Source organism: Oncorhynchus clarkii, chromosome 29 (genome assembly GCF_045791955.1).
Source record: "Oncorhynchus clarkii lewisi isolate Uvic-CL-2024 chromosome 29, UVic_Ocla_1.0, whole genome shotgun sequence".
In the NCBI taxonomy this organism is placed as follows: Eukaryota; Metazoa; Chordata; class Actinopteri; order Salmoniformes; family Salmonidae; genus Oncorhynchus; species Oncorhynchus clarkii.
In genome coordinates, this window is record NC_092175.1 from 34671500 (window position 1) to 34688362 (window position 16863).

General features: G+C 40.6%; 3 protein-coding genes across 4 annotated transcripts; all 3 read left to right on the forward strand.

The window, feature by feature from the left end:
- The first annotated feature begins 1614 nt into the window (after window positions 1-1614).
- Window positions 1615-7056, forward strand: LOC139388138 (transmembrane protein 185-like). 2 transcript variants are annotated; one of them, XR_011629256.1, is made up of 8 exons: window positions 1619-2031; window positions 2567-2743; window positions 2915-3122; window positions 3274-3357; window positions 3493-3669; window positions 3813-3936; window positions 4090-4542; window positions 5934-7056. XR_011629256.1 is itself a non-coding variant. In XM_071134721.1 (7 exons), the coding sequence occupies exons 1-7, from the start codon at window positions 1994-1996 to the stop codon at window positions 4332-4334; spliced, it is 1053 nt and encodes a 350-aa protein (XP_070990822.1). In that variant the 5' UTR covers window positions 1615-1993; the 3' UTR covers window positions 4335-7056. The 2 variants fall into 2 exon arrangements, 1 of the variants encoding a protein (XP_070990822.1); XM_071134721.1 differs by having other exon boundaries at window positions 1615-2031; window positions 4090-7056.
- Window positions 7057-7569: 513 nt separating this feature from the next.
- LOC139387845 (protein EOLA1-like) lies at window positions 7570-8469 on the forward strand. Its single transcript, XM_071134124.1, has 2 exons — window positions 7570-8058; window positions 8171-8469. Exons 1-2 carry the CDS (start codon window positions 7800-7802, stop codon window positions 8383-8385), a joined length of 474 nt encoding a protein of 157 aa, XP_070990225.1. The 5' UTR covers window positions 7570-7799; the 3' UTR covers window positions 8386-8469.
- Window positions 8470-10349: 1880 nt separating this feature from the next.
- Window positions 10350-13838, forward strand: LOC139387844 (high mobility group protein B3-like). Its single transcript, XM_071134123.1, has 5 exons — window positions 10350-10426; window positions 11931-12135; window positions 12287-12432; window positions 12666-12840; window positions 12988-13838. Exons 2-5 carry the CDS (start codon window positions 11986-11988, stop codon window positions 13120-13122), a joined length of 606 nt encoding a protein of 201 aa, XP_070990224.1. The 5' UTR covers window positions 10350-10426; window positions 11931-11985; the 3' UTR covers window positions 13123-13838.
- Window positions 13839-16863: the final 3025 nt, after the last annotated feature.

Sequence of the window (16863 nt, forward strand, 5' to 3'; positions counted from 1 at the left end):
GAAGCTAGCCACAATAAGGATTAGCCACAATAGTGGAATTTACGGTTATACTTCAAAATAACAGTCCCTAATTTAAAGCGATGCAAATGCATACAAATATTAGAATCATGCCATATTTGGACTAGATCATGCTAAACAAGGTTGGAATGTTGTTATATGAATTCAACAAAATACAATAATTAGTTAATTTGACAAACAAAAGTCAAAATCAGCTGAAATCTCACTCATTATTCACAATTCATTCATTAATCATGGTAGTGTCCACATTAATGTAGAAGTGTTTAGAAACATGTTTAGTTTTTATTTACAATAAAAGTGACTCCAAAATGACACTATACATGTATTTACCATTCATTTCTATTGTAAATAATCTGAAACACAACCAAAACAAACAGCAAATGCATCCAACAAGTTTGTAGTCACACGCTTGATGTAATCATTGCATGCTATGAAAATGGGACAAAATAAAATTTGTTTTACTACTTTAATACACGTCTATGTGAATTTGTACCAACACTTTTGGTCCCCTAAAACGGGGGGACTATGTACAAAAGGTTCTGTCATTTCTAAACGGTTCACCCAATATGGAAGAAAATACCCTCAAATCAAAGCTGGCAGTCTGCACTTTAACTTCATAGTCCTTTCATCTTTTCAAAGTCATCCAAAGTGCTGGTGCACAGAGCCTAAACAACAACCACATTGTCACTGTCCCAATACTTGGAGCTCACTGTAAGTATGCCCCAAACGCAATTCTGAAGTCTAATACATCCACTGTGCGACTTCAGCTGATTTGTAAATGTTCTGTTAAATTAACTAATTATTGTTTTTTGTTTCATTTATATAACAACATTTAAACTTTGTTTAGCATTATGTAGTCCCAACATGGCATGATTCCACTATTTGTATCCATTTGCGTCACTTTCATTGAGGGACTTTATTTTGAAGCTGAACCGCAAATTCCACCGTTGTGGCTGGCTAATCCTTATAGTGGCTAGCTTCACATAAGTGGTAAATGGCAGGATACAAACATACAGGATTACCTCTTGGGTAATGTAGTTCGAATGTGTTTGTCATCCATGACAAATAACATTAACAATTATAAACTACATCAAACAAAAACATAACGAAACCAAGCTGGTGTTTCCAGATATCAGACATTACATGGTACTCTGGTTTTTGTATTTTTTTCACCAATTGATAAATAATTCTTATAGGATCATTTGCTAGAGATATCTCTTCCCCATTCGTAAAATATACATGTGCATTGTCTTGATCCTGTAAAACATCCGCCTATTATATTTCTGCGTGGGGTTACACTCTGTGGCTACAATGTATTATTCAGCAAACTGTAACGTTTTTGTGTCAATCATAACCTCTCATGGACGGATTCTCATGGACATGAAACGGCGAAATGACACACTTTCACGAAATAATTGTACTTCAGGGTAACCAAGATTATGTAAATCAGGAAAAACATTTTATTTTTATTTTTGAATGTCAATCAGAATATACCATTGTGGGTTTGCAGCCGACAGTGCAGGCGACTGCCGACTGGGTGACTGATCTACAAACCACCTTGCATCATAAATAACAAGTCATTATTATTTGTAGATCAGTCAGTCACAATTTACCCATGATACATCATGGTTTTTATGCGTTCGTTCTCATTATACCTCAGTGTCTCGAACACGGCAACTAGCGGGCTGTATGGCTCATTGAGCTACATTTGTTGCCAGTGGTAGTGGCACAGACCGTTTCTAAACCTATACTGTCTTTGGCAGTTAGCCTACTACTTTTGTACACGATACTTACCCCCTAGTGCCAGGCACTTAACAACACTACCATGGACATTCCGTCTGCATCTACGTGAACCGCGATAGAGGGCTAGTAAGCAAGCAAGCTAACTTTTTTGCCTGATTAAAAACAACATCCTCTTGATGCGTGATTGCATTATTAATACAAATAATGGTTTAGACGATTATAAACTATAGTCATGAATCTTCGGGGATTCTTCCAAGATTTCAATCCCAGGTAACGTAAAGAGAAATATAACGTCTCTACGGCTATGCTAACTAACGACGTTAGAGCTAGCCAGCATATCTGTGTTGGAAAGCGCCTAGCCAGATAACGTTAGCTAGTTAGACTGCCTACTACTATTCAGTCATTGACTATCTGAACCGGTGAATCATGACAGAACGAACTATCTAACGTTAACTAAACGTCGTTAGCTAGCAGCTTCTGTAACTGGTAAGGTCAGCTAGCTATTATATTGGGGAAGAACAGCATAAGCTAGCCAGTTAACGTTAGCAATTTTAGCAAATGTTGTTGGCTTGCAATCCAGCCCTGTTGTGTGTTGCTGTCAGTCGTTTAGTATTAGTTAGTGCATGCTAGATAACTAACCAACTGAATGGCCTAAATGGCTAACTCCACATAGTTCAGTTTCCTTGATCTGGAATCGCATTGGGGGGGGGGGGGGGGGCGCATTTGTGTACCACCGATGATGAGTAGCAAGCTAAATTGATTGCTGAATAGATTAATGGCGATAATTGTTTTTCTCCTCACTTAGTAAGTTCCTCATCTATGCCTGCCTGCTACTGTTTTCGGTTCTGCTGTCGCTGCGTCTGGATGGCATCATTCAATGGAGTTATTGGGCTGTCTTTGCCCCCATATGGCTATGGAAGCTCACGGTCATCATCGGTGCCTCAGTGGGCACAGGCGTCTGGGCCCACAACCCACAGTACAGGTGGGCTTTTTAAACAAAAATGCTTTACTCTTTTGTAGGACTTTTTTTGTTGTCAATGAGGCTGTCTTATCAATATCAAATTGTCCTAATGAGAAAGCTGTCCGATTGCGATAGCTATCACTGCTTACTAGTATGTCTTATCTTACTGTGCCTGTCATGCTGGTTATGCAGGGCTGAGGGTGAAACCTGTGTGGAGTTCAAGGCCATGCTGATTGCTGTTGGGATCCACCTGCTCCTACTCACCTTTGAGGTGCTGGTGTGTGACCGTGTGGAGAGGGGCACTCACTTCTGGCTGCTGGTCTTCATGCCCCTCTTCTTTGTCTCACCTGTCTCTGTTGCAGCCTGTGTGTGGGGCTTCCGGCATGATCGCTCTCTAGAGGTCAGTCTGGCATTATATCCGTCATAAGGATGTTATTTTTCTCAAATAGTCTATTTAGGCTAGATATCGGTGAATATAGTATACTTGTCTACATCCCTCGTTCTCCCTCTTCACCTGTTTACTCTGTTTTTCCTATCTCTCTTTGTATCAGTTGGAGATCTTGTGCTCAGTCAATATTCTTCAGTTTATCTTCATTGCCCTGCGACTAGATAAAATCATCAGTTGGCCTTGGCTGGTAAGAGAACAACCTGCCTAATATCTATTTCTGGGGAAGAAAAATGAATGGGAATTTAGTACAACTTACAGCGAGTTGTAAAATATATGTTGATATTATTAGTATTTTTAGTTTTTTTCATGTTATTTTGTTCAGGTTGTCTGTGTGCCACTGTGGATTGTCATGTCCTTCCTGTGCCTTGTGGTACTCTACTACATTGTGTGGTCAGTGCTCTTTCTGCGGTCTATGGACCTCATTGCAGAGCAACGGCGTACTCACATCACCATGGCGATCAGCTGGATGACAATCGTTGTACCCCTGCTAACTTTTGAGGTATGTGGTCATGTCATCCATCTTTCAGCTACTATTGTGGTCAGAGAGCTGAAGAAGGTCGGAAGTTGGGAAAGTAATACTTAAAAAAAACATGTTTTACCCTGTTTGCCTTTTTATTGTTGTCTCCGTCATTGACTCTTCAGATCCTGTTGGTCCATAAATTGGATGGCCACTACGGCTCCAGCTATGTGTCAGTATTCGTGCCTCTCTGGCTATCCCTGGTGACTCTGATGGCCACGACCTTCGGCCAGAAAGGAGGCAACCACTGTGAGTTACTCCTCGACATTGATAGCGGTGCAACAGAAATAATTGTCATATTGAGGCAGTGTTCTTTTTATTTTTCTGAGAATACAGTCAGTGTAATTCCTCAAATATTTCTCCAAACTATTTGTTTTAACTGGTATTTCTCTTTTCTAACAGGGTGGTTTGGCATCCGAAAAGACTTCTGCCAGTTTCTTCTTGAGCTCTTTCCCTTCCTGCGGGAGTATGGGAACGTTTCCTACGACCTGCACCACGAGGACGCTGAGGTGTCCGTGGAGATGCCTTCACACGACCAGCCAAAAATAGCTCCCATGTTCCGCAAAAAGACTGGTGTGGTGATCACACAGAGCCCAGGGAAGTACTTTGTGCCTCCTCCAAAACTGTGCATTGACATGCCTGACTAAATTAAAGCTTTGCAACAACTTCTCTAGAGTTTTGATGGACTTCACATGCACCAGACAGCTGTGGTGCATTGACCACCCATTTTACGAAGAGGCAGGTGAGCATAGTTTCCATGTGGCTCACTCCTAGTGAGCAGTGGGACTGGAATTCGGACCTGACTTTTTAGCAAAAACGAAAAACCATGGCAGAGTTTGTGGAACAAAGGGTACAGTAACACTTTATTTGGATAGTCCATCTGTAGATGCTGTACACACTATCAGTAACATTTAAACTATGTACTAACCCTAACCCTAGCCCTTATTCTAACCTTAACAAGCAGTTGCTTATCAACAGATAGTTTGTTAATAGTAGAGATGAACTGTCCTGGGAACATACATCACATTTCCTGAAAAGATTTAATGACAAGACTTGGGAAATAACACAAAAAAATCCCCAATTTTGTACTAATGCAATTCTACAAAATACACGTGCAGCAGCTGATTAGCAAAAAATGAAATAGCACATTATCCAAACAGGTTGTTGCATGGAAGCCTTTAGCCTAGCATATTTACTAAACACAAAGAAGCCATAAATTCAAAGCACATGGATAATTGACACTGCCAGACTGCACACTCCACCCGAATGCAGATAAACCCCACAGTATAGCCTATAAAATAATGTGTGCCTCTTTGAGCTGTCATTGTGACTCTTAAGACAGTCACAAATTTGATAGGCCCATGCACAATTCACTACATAGGCATACATCTCTGTCACCATTCAGAGGCACGAGGGAAAATTGTATCTTCTCCTGTTTTAGCCGGGGCAATTTTTCTATCCAGTCCCAATCCCACTGAAACTCAACATTCTGACTTTATTCTGTAATCCATAGGTTGCATTATCAAAGGATGTCTCTCACCTATGCATGTCAAAATAATGCAATAATATTTCCCCCACTTCTCTGCGGGGTCTCGTCCTTGCTGCCCATATGAGAGTTTCGGTAGAGAATGTGTGATCAACAAACGGCATGAGAGTAGATACGGATATTTTTTTAAACAGAGTTGGTCCCCGTTAAGATACTACTTTATGTAAATGATTTTCACTCTTCATCTCCCTGTTATTCATGAGCTTTTCTGCTATATAATCATCAACTCGGTTTTGCCAAACATAGGACATATTCTGTCATTCGTTGGAGTTTATCAAGCAAGTTTAGCAACTTTGACTGGTTTGACTGACGTTACAAATGTTGCGTGATTCGACAATGCTGTACTCTCTGTGCTCCCTGAATGCACTCTGTTGAGACTAGCCTACTTCTGAAATGCGCTGAATTAATTGAGGAACATGACAACACTATGAATTTATGAATGGCCTGTTTCGCAGTTACACTATCATTACTAAATATCAGTTTAATTTGCTCTGAAATCTTTAAATAGTGACGCAGCCAAGCCGAGAAGGTGGCACAGTAACCATGTCTTGGTTTAAACCCCTTTAAATGGACACTTCTGATTGTTGCTGTATTCCACGGGACTCTAGGGATAAATATGAATTATTCTCGGTATTTAAACTTGGTAGATTTTCGGGAAAATATGAAGTTGGTAGTATGAACATCTTTAGAGCATCTACAGATGGACTATCCAGATTAAGTGTGACCAAAGGCACTCTTATATCATTGTGAGTTTTTCTGTTGTTTTGGCAGTAGAACAAGACGAAGATCCATTTCATTTATGTGATATGATATACTGTACAGGACATTTTATTTCCCTTGTGATGTTTTGGCCAACAAAATCTCCAAAGAAATTGTAATATTCAGATGTCTTTCACATGATTCCAGTTGAAGGTGCATTATATGCGTGTCAGTAGTTGTGCTAGCAAATTTCCCAAACCCTGAATCTTTGCATCAAGGCTTGGATGATACTGAATGATTGAAACTGTACCAAGATCATGCTTATTAACTGTTTTAAATCTAAGATTAGCTTGCTACTTAGGGATATTTTTTCTTGTTTTATTAAACAGTTTAAAGAGCATTTGTTGTAATATAGTAGTGTATGATATAGGATTATACCCTAATACCCATGTGTATTTGAATAGTTTTGCGTTCTTGAGGTCTTGTCCTGTGTATTTAAGTTACTCAACAACCTTGTCCCGCTAGCAATCCTTTTTATATGGCAGGATGATGTCATTGTTGCTCCTAGTAGTTGACCTTTGCTGTTACCATAATTAATCTGATTCTGGGTGCCCAACTTCTCCAAGTTCCTACTAGTGTGTGCTGTTTTTTTTAGTTAAACCTGAGTATTCTGGGTAAATCACCAGCCTGCCTCTTCTGCCTTGCCAGGTCTGCATTGGGTGATGAGTAAAGGAGAACCTGCAGTGCTGCTTCTATATCATTTTACCTGTGGAAAATGCTTTCTTGGTGAAATTCTCACCTTAACACAAAATGGTACCCCCCCATTCCCCTTTGAACTTCTAACATATCCCATTGTTTGTTTTGTCTATGTTCTGTGACCACTCTCTCGGCTGGTCTGAGAGTTAAACATTACCTATTTGAAAACAGATTTTTGACAGGGGATGGACCAATGGTATACTTTCCCCTCTATTGTACCTTGTTTCTTACCCTCCACCATACACATTATGTTGCAATATAGCTATTTATTTTCTTCTGGCAAGCACTTTAATACAAATGTTAAATATATACTTGCTCCAAGTGGCTGATAACTAACCAATAACAAACAATAAAGTTATTTAAAATTGTATCTGGTCATCATTTCCTTGTCTTATCAAATGCATGAACCTTTATTTCAAATTGAAAGAATACTTTTTGGAAATAATTTTCTGTTTTAGCATTGTATACTTTATTGCTGATCGGTTGCAATTTACAGCGAAAGGGATACTTCTGGATTTTGGCAATGAGGCTATTTATCTACTTCCCCAGAGTCCGATGAACTCGTGGATACCATTTTTAAGAATGTGTCCAGTATGAATTAAGTTATTTTCGCGAGCCAATGCTAACTAGCGTTAGCGCAATGACTAGACGTCTACGGACGTAGAACGCTAGTTATTGTGGAATGAATGGATTCCTTGGACTTGTCAGTCACTAGATGGCACTATGCTCCCATTCTAAACATTTTGGAACTCTCATTACCTTCCTGAGACGTTTTTGTTGGATTTAAACAGGAAGTGTCTATGGTTAGTCTTGTAGCTCAAAATTACGTTTACGGTTCCGTCGAGGATTTGCAGAGTTAATTGCATTTGTTATACCAAGGTCTCTAGACAAAAGTCAACCATTGTTACTTACAATTACAATCGGATACATGTAGCCAGCCAGTCAGACAGAGATTAGTGCGACAAGCGCAGAACCTACTAAAGGGGTCGATTGACTGCGTGATTATGATGAGTGCAACAGCCATTTGTATTTACTAACGCAGTATCTTACGAGTGGTTTAGAGTGATAAAATACCTAGCATCTGGTTGTAACATATTCACGTTGAGTGAAGATGACATTACAAGTGGGTTGCCTATCATTCAGGCAGCCGTACGCGGGGTTAGTACTTAATGGTTTAAAAAGTATTGAGACACGTTGGCGCCCCTTGTTGTCCGCAATGGAAAACTGCACTCTAGCTATTCATATTGCGCAGAAGGACTGGGAGGGCGACCAGTGGAGAGACATGCTCACCAATACATTTGGAATGAGCCATATGCAAATAGAGGAGCTTCTGGCGTCAGGTGACAGATTCGGCCGTGGAGTCGTGGCAGGTAAAACAGTACTTTTGAATGAGTGGGGAAGGAGGACATACACAGCACATCTCATGCTTGATTTAAACTAGAGTTGATGAATATCCAACCCCCTGTCATTTCCTTTTTTCAGGCTTGGTGGAGGTGGGGGAGACTTGGTGCTGCTCTGACAATGTGCCAGAGGAGGATCTGAGGGAGATGGAGAAGGCAGCAGTGCTCACTGGGCTCACAGAGAAACACCTCACACAGCTGTCAAACCCACGCTGGCTCAAGGAACCACTTTATGCCAGAGGTCACAAAGACATTTGGACAGTGGACATCCCAGTGCAATTACTGCCATCTGCGTAGAGTAGTTGTAAAATAATGTATACTAACACGTTTCTAGAGATGACACACAAGCTTTAAGGTGGAATAAATTACCAATGGACTGCATTGTGAATGATTGTATATCCTGCATGTCTAAAACCCTTATATTGACACCATGTTGCAATAGGCATTTATTATTCATTTAAATCTGTCTTCAGGGAGAATGGAAGGTAGGGCAATCATTAGAGCTCTGCGAGGTGAAGCCCTGGGGGTAAAAGAGGGTGGGAGTGCCATTCCTGCCATCACTAGTTGTACACCGAAGGTGGTCATGTGTCTGGTGCTGTGCTTGACAAGATGCTTGGGAATTCCTCTGAATCTGGAACTCCCCAGACATCTCTTTGAGGACGGAGATCAGCTTGGGTAGTATAAGCCAGTGCTGCGGCTGCTAGAGCTGCTGCTGTCATCACTCCTCTCAGCCTGGGCTGGAGTGCAGATGTCTGGGGCCAACTATATGGCTGAAGTGCTTAGGAGTGGAGCTCTGCAGTTCAGCCTAGTCAGAGTTGCGTTGCCTGTGTCTGCCAAGCTTGGGCTATGCTGGTGGCCAGCGCTGTTCTTGTTGCTGTTACCCAACTTCTCCCTCCTGTGCCAAGTCTTGTGCATTTGAGCAGCACACATCTCTTCATTTGGGGTAGTAGATGTTTGAGTCATTGGCAGAAATTGGGATTGGAGTAGTATTGCAACGGCAAGGTTAAACAAATCAGTGTCATTCAATTAGGTCACATGTCAAAATGTAGGCCTCGGAAACCACAACACCATTTGATATTCATACCAAAGGTGCCTTTGACGTGCATGCTTTGTATTCCTCAGCAATAAAGGTGCTAAGTGAAGTCGATCTCGATACCAGGGAAAGTTATTTTAAAGCCATAGATGTTGAGTTGGTGCACAAAACTCTTCAAGACAGTAGTTTGAAAGATTTTGGGTGGTTCAGTGCGTTTCAGCACCTCCGACGTGAACAGCTACTCGTCTATCACTATGTACATTCCGGTCTGGTCCCATTTGATAAGATTCTATAATATCGCTCCCTACGATGGTCCACATTCTTTTGGGTAATGAAATGTGGTACAAGTTGGCATCCACCGGTGCATTTTGAGTCTGAGCAGTGTCTTTCCGTGGTTTCTTGGAAATGGTTTTCTGAGCAAGAATCTGGAATGCGACTTTTTGTCCTCGACTCCAGAGCGCATACCACTACTGACTGAGTCGAGGACGCCGTCTTTGGTAACCGAAATGTCACACATACTTTTTTGTATTTTGTATATGCAACGTAGACATCTAATGATAAGATGCTAATTATACTCCGATTTCAGAGCACTCTCGTCTGATTGTGCCAGAGCGCAGAATAACAGATGCATTCAACACCAATTGAATATGGCCGGTGTCAGTAAACGTCAGCAAAAAAAGCTAATTAAATTGTTGCCAGCAGCACAGTTAGTCACCAACGCTCTGGATAACATGAACACAGCTTAACCTGCTCTGCTAGGGTAAGAAAATGGTCAGTGAGGAATTCTCTAATTTCTGCCTGGAAGTAGCTAGCAAGCTATTTTGGGTGCTTGACTGCCGTTGTGAGTTCAGAACGCTCGGATTAACCCTACTCAACCAGAGCGAACCACTGAATTTACGAACGCCCAGAGCACACTTTGAACGCCCTCTGGCACTCCAGAGTGAATTTACGAACGCACCTAGTGTCACAGTTCAGATTGTTACATTCCAAATAAAATGGATCAAACATTCTAGGTCTGTATATTTGGGGGAACGAGGATGATTAATTTATTTCACTATATTGTAAGAAACGAAATGTCAAAAGCTTTGCGTGTTGGTCCAATTGAAGTTGGGATGTCATGAATATATATTATGTGCTCTCCAAGGTGCTAACCAATACATACTAGTGGAGGTTCTTTCAAATATGTGAAACGACTATCCAATCAGACCGGTCTCGTAGTCAGCTAGCGCGAGGCTGTGTATGCTACTCAGCTGTTAAAGGGAAGGACGTCGGATCGTGTGACTGACTGCGCTCAAACAAACACAGGTAGGCAGACGACAGGGCCTTTTGAAAACAATTGTTTGGAATATATTGGCATCCTATAAGAAATGTATATTTTGGTAGACTTTTTCCTCATTCTTAACAATGTGTTCATATTTCTATTCATACATTTGTAAGTTTAATTCATTAGTGGCCTTTTTATATTAAAAGGATTATCTGGTTCTTTGGGTAGATTATCGAAACGTAACATTTGTGTATTGAAAAGCATTGGAATTTGTTCGATTCAAAGTTGATCTTTTACTATTTTTTTTAATATAAAAAAATAATAAATGAGACTGTTCATTGTCGAGCATATAAGTGCATTAAAATGGCTGGCCATTGAACGACTACAATCGGCCATCAATTGTTATTTCAAGACTGAAAATCTAATGAAACGACACCAATTTGTTTTAATCTCCGATCTACATTCCCTCAATGTCGAACATTTTATTTAGTTTCTTTTGCGTCTCCTTCTGGTTTGAGTTTTCTGTGTTTGACTCGGTGCTGCCATCGCTATACCAGTCATGGCTGGCTTGTACAGCCTTTGTTAATGACAGCTCAGCTGTGCGCCGGGCGGTGCTTGGATAACTTTGACAAGCTGATGTAATCTCCGCGTTTGGAAATGAAATGTATAGGTCTATAGAACTCGAAAGAAGCCTTTTCAGTTGATCAAACGATTGAGATCAGAACGCATGTAATGCGTTGACGTTGTTCCCGTGCCATTTGTAATCCATGGCTGTGTCTGAGTGGCTTTGTTGTTAAGCCCTCCCCTAGCAGGGAAGCCGAAGCCATTTTAATCAATGCACTCCTATAGGAGATCTACCCTTCATTGGAACCAAATACAGTCCCCATACAAGCGCCTTTAGAATTGTGTTAAAATGTGGTTAATGGGTCTATTTGTGAAGGAGAGAAATACAAAACACGAAATGTTGATCAAATTAAAGGACAGTTTCTGTCATGAGAATGTATCGCACAAAATGGAAGATGAGTAATTCCTGGTGAGGAATTCGCTTCTAACCGCACGTTGGCCTATACTGAGTTGCATCACCAACGCATGCACTAAAAATAATGCATTTAAATTAGCCTAATCTCGGATGTGCGGTTTGACGGTGGATGACATGAGTAGCCTAACTATCTCTTCAATCAACTAGCACATTTTCTACTTTGAATTTAGTGTGTGTGTGTATATATTTATTTTAATCCAGGCAGCATTGCTATCTAAAAATCTGTTATAACAGGCCTACTTTTTAAGGCACTGTGTGGGTCGGCGTGGGCTAACCAACAAAATCCGATTAAATAAATGTAACTGTACAATAGCTGGAATGAAAAAATATACATAACTTCATCTTCATAACACTAAACTTGTATTATGGGAATCTTGTCTTGAAATACTTAAGTATAAACTGTCTGAAAATTTGCCCGCCATAGAAGGATCATTGTGATGTGCTTTTGGGTTCCAGACTCCGGAGAGAGAGCGTTTTAATTTAGCTTTAATGTCTTTGTCTTGTAGGAGCTGGTGGAAGAGATATTCTGGTGGTGCAAGAGAACATCCACCATTTTTCAGAATGGCCAAAGGTGACGCTCGTAAGCCGAAGGGCAAGATGTCTGCCTATGCCTACTTTGTTCAAACCTGCCGAGAAGAACACAAAAATAAGAATCCAGAGATCCCAGTCAACTTTTCAGAGTTTTCTAAGAAGTGCTCTGGAAGATGGAAGGTAGAGGAGCAACATGAAACGTTTAAGTATTTCAGTGTGAAACAATTTTGTCATGATCATTATTTTCCAACCTAATGGTACTAGGCAAGCATAGTCCAGTCATATCCATCGCTATGCCATCTTAACATTTTACTTGCCACTTGTTTTTCAGACAATGTCTCCAAAGGAGAAGTCAAAGTTTGAGGACCAGGCCAAGCAGGACAAAGCTCGCTATGATTCGGAAATGACGAGCTATGGTCCTCCTGGGAAAAGGGGCAAGAAGGCACTGAAGGATCCTAATGCGCCAAAGAGACCTCAGTATGTCTATTTCTAAAACTCCGTAAACATCCATAGAATTGTTAATTCATTTAACTACCATCTTGCACTATTTCACATAGGTGTCTTCAGATTCATTTTAATTGTGCTTTTGAAGCAATTTGTATTTGAAGTGATATTGATATATGCTGCTTATTGTAGACAATTCACAACAATGTGATTCCTTTTTGAAGGCCTGCAACAATCTGTAAAGACTACATTTCCTTCTCTTACAGATCTGGATTCTTTGTTTTCTGTGCTGAGCAGCGCCCCAAGATCAAAGCCCAACACCCAAGCTTTGGCATTGGGGATGTGGCCAAGAAGCTTGGTGAGATGTGGAACAACTTGACAGACTCCAATAAGCAGCCGTATCTTGCCAAAGCCAACAAACTCAAGGAAAAATACCAAAAGGTAACGCTGTTGAGAACTCTGTATTTGTCTCAAATGTGCAATTTAATGGTATTTTACCACTGTGCTCTGACTGGTGTCACATAGCAGGGAATCACTAGCTAAATATTGCAAAACCTGTGGATTAAGACTTTTGTTTATGGTTTCTAGGATGTGGCAGATTACAAAGGAGGAAAAGTGGGTGGGGCAGGAGCCTCTAAATCAAAGAAGGCTGATGATGATGAGGACGATGATGATGAGGACGACGATGATGAGGACGAGGATGAGGATGAGGAGGATGATTAATCATCTTTGACAAATTAGAAAATGGTATTGTGTTTGGATAAGACACTGGCTGGTGAGCAGACTCATCTGTGGGGTTCAATTGTCCTAGACCAAAACATCCAAGTGGTTTGAAACTATTTTCTCCCTGTAGTTACTTTGTTTGTCCTTTGGGTCTTTAACACTGAGCTCTATCAGTGTTCTCCTTATCCCTTTTGTTTTTCTCAGTTGAACAAGCCTATTTAAAGCAATAGCCTAAGAGTTCATACCCTTTAACTCCTAAAAGATGTGTAAGGTGGCGTGTGTGTGCTACCATATGGCTATTGAAATAGATTTTATTTAATTGTTCTATTTTATTGGGATGTTCATTTCAAGGAATTGTACGTTTGTGTTTAAGGGACTTGAACCAGTGTTTATCTGTGTCTAGACACACAATCCATAGACTTCAGACAGATGTCCAGTCTGACAACCAGGTATTTAACATTGCCCTGACCTACTATAACAAACACCTGTGCTTGAAGCAGGGCTGATCCATTTCACTTTGTAATGGCTGAAAGGAATGACTTAGTTTTTTTTCTTTTCATTTGGTTAAGTGGAATGACTTAGATGTGAGGATGTCTCCCTCTTGACTGACATTGACACTACATCTGGATGAGTTTGGAGTTTCGTTGCACCTGCAATTTTGTTTTGTATGTTTAGGATACCTCTGGTTTAAAATAAATAACTACATTTTTACGTTCTGTGTGGCTCCAAATTGATTTCTTCCCTGCATTGAAAGGACTGCATTTGTTTTATTTTTAAGTTGTGTATGCTGTGAATGTATTACACTTTATGCAACATACTATTTTGATATTACACTACTGTTCAGTAGTGACTGACAGTCATTTGCCTCTTAAGTGGAAGAATATGTGAACTGGAGCCCATCTCTCCCCACATGCAATGGACAAAACACTCATTTGAGTGGAGTGGTTCACATGTTGGATAAATAACCTGCAAAAGAGCAACAAAAGGTTGCATGAAAAGTCAATGAGAAATGTATGTTTTTAAATGACTGAACATCAAACTTATCAATAGATTTAACCCTTGACAAGTCTCCTGACTTACGACAAGGTGGTTAAATGGAAACCTCGTGAATGATGCCGCTTGACAGGATGACTATCAAAATGTCACCTTTTTAACCATGACCATGGAAAAGGTTGAGGTTGCTGTGTGGTCCTTCAAGGTGACCCTGGAAATATCTTACAGCCAAGATCCTTTTGGATTGCTACCAGGGTTGCCCGGTCTATCAAACATTTTAGCCCAATGACATCTTAACATGAAATTAAGAATGTTACTAGAGAATTCGCCCTTATTAAACTCCAGATCATTTTCCTTTCGATGTCAATTTTGACGTATGATTAAGCAATACGGCCCAAGGAGGTGTGGTATATGGCCAATATACTATAAAGGACAGCCCTTAGCCGTGGTATATTGGCCACATACGCGTGTTTAGCAGATGTTATTGCGGGTGTGGTGTAGTGAAATGCTTGTGCTTCTAGCTCTGACAGTGCAGTAATATCTAACCATTACACAACATATACCCAAAACACATATCTAGTAAAGGAATGGAATTGAGAATACAAATATGGACGAGCCATGTCAGAGGGGCATAGAATAGGATACAATATATGAGCTAGGTAATGCAAGATATGTAGACAAAGTGACTAGTGTTCCATTTATTAAAGTAGCCAGTGATTTTAAGTCTGTATATAGGCAGCAGCCACTATGTGCTAGTGATGGCTATTTAACAGTCTGATGGCCTTGAGATAGAAGCCGTTTTTCAGTCTCTCGGTCCCTGCTTTGATGCACCAGTACTGAGCTCGCCTTCTGGATGATAGCGGGGTGAACATTCAGTGGCTTGGGTGGTTGTTGTCCTTGATCTTTTTGGCCTTCCTGTGACATCTGGTGCTGTAGGTGTCCTGGGGGGCAGGTGATTTGCCCCTGGTGATGCGTTTGATAGACCGCACCACCCTCTGGGGAGCCCTGCAGTTGTGGGTGGTGCATTTGCCTTATCAAGCTGTGATACAGCTGACAGGATGCTCTCAATTGTGCATCTGTAAAAGTTTGTGAAGGTTTTACGTAGGCTAGTGGTTAGAGCGTTGGGTTGAATCCCGAGCTGACAAGGTAAAAATCTGTTCTGCCCCTGGACAAGGCAGTTAACCCACTGTTCCCCGGTAGGCCATCATTGTAAATAAGAATTTGTTCTTAACTGACTTGCCTATTTTTTTTTTTTGTTGTAACAGTATTTTTTATGTGAATTTCACAATTTTCACCCATATTAAGAGATACAACAACAGAGACAAAGCAACAACAAAAAAAACAGCACTCACTTATACATTCATACATACACACACACCCATACATACGTACACCATTTTCCTCTTCTCGCTCGGTGCTTCTCTCACCCCATCCTTGCCTCTCTCAATACATACAGTGGGGCAAAATAGTATTTAGTCAGCCACCAATTGTGCAAGTTCTCCCACTTAAAAGGATGAGAGAGGCCTGTAATTTTCATCATAGGTACACTTCAACTATGACAGACAAAATGAGAAAAGAAAATCACATTGTAAGATTTTTAATGAATTTATTTGCAAATTATGGTGGAAAATAAGTATTTGGTCACCTACAAACAAGCAAGATTTCTGGCTCTCACAGACCTGTAACTTCTTCTTTAAGAGGCTCCTCTGTCCTCCACTCGTTACCTGTATTAATGGCACCTGTTTGAACTTGTTATCAGTATAAAAGACACCTGTCCACAACCTCAAACAGTCACACTCCAAACTCCACTATGGCCAAGACCAAAGAGCTGTCGAAGGACACCGGAAACAAAATTGTAGACCTGCACCAGGCTGGGAAGACTGAATCTGCAATAGGTAAGCAGCTTGGTTTGAAGAAATCAACTGTGGGAGCAATTATTAGGAAATGGAAGACATACAAGACCACTGTTAATCTCCCTCGATCTGGGGCTCCACGCAAGATCTCACCCCGAGGGGTCAAAATGATCACAAGAACGGTGAGGCATAAAGTTCTGAGGCATAAAGGTTTGTATAAAATTTCTTAAATGAGTCATTTATCATTTTATTTTCATATAAATGATTGCCATCAGAATCAGTAATAGTAGCAATTGACTGAGTCAGCTCTCTTTTTTTAGCTAGGTATGCCAAGAACTTTCCTGGCTTATCGCCATGTTCATATAGCTTTTGCCTGACAAATCTCATTTTCTTTTCAGCGTCCTGTGTTCGGAGAGAGTCCAACGTTGATCTAATGACTGATATTTCCTTTAATAGGGCAGGAGTGGGAGTTTTAATGTAGTCCTTCTCTTTAGTTCCTAATTCACCCTCTAACGTTTTTTGCTTTTCACGCTTTTTCCGTCTCTTAGTGGCTGTATGAGACATAATCAGACCCCTGGCATACGCTTTACAGGTCTCCCAAAGGAGCGAGGGGTTATCTGTTGATTGAGTTAATAGAGAAAAATGCTTTAAACTCTGTAATAAAATATGATGTGAATGTATGGTCTTTAAGAATGGCTGAATTCAACCTCCAATGTCTTGACCGATTGAATGCCCCGTTGAGTTTTATGTCCAGGATCACCTCAGCATGATCAGATATGACTATGCTTCCTATCCTAGCGGATAAAACAGACTGCAAAGACGTCCTGGGCATATAAAAAGTAATCTATTCTAGTCTGACATCCATGAGGTGCAGAGAAAAAAGTGAGGAATGAAA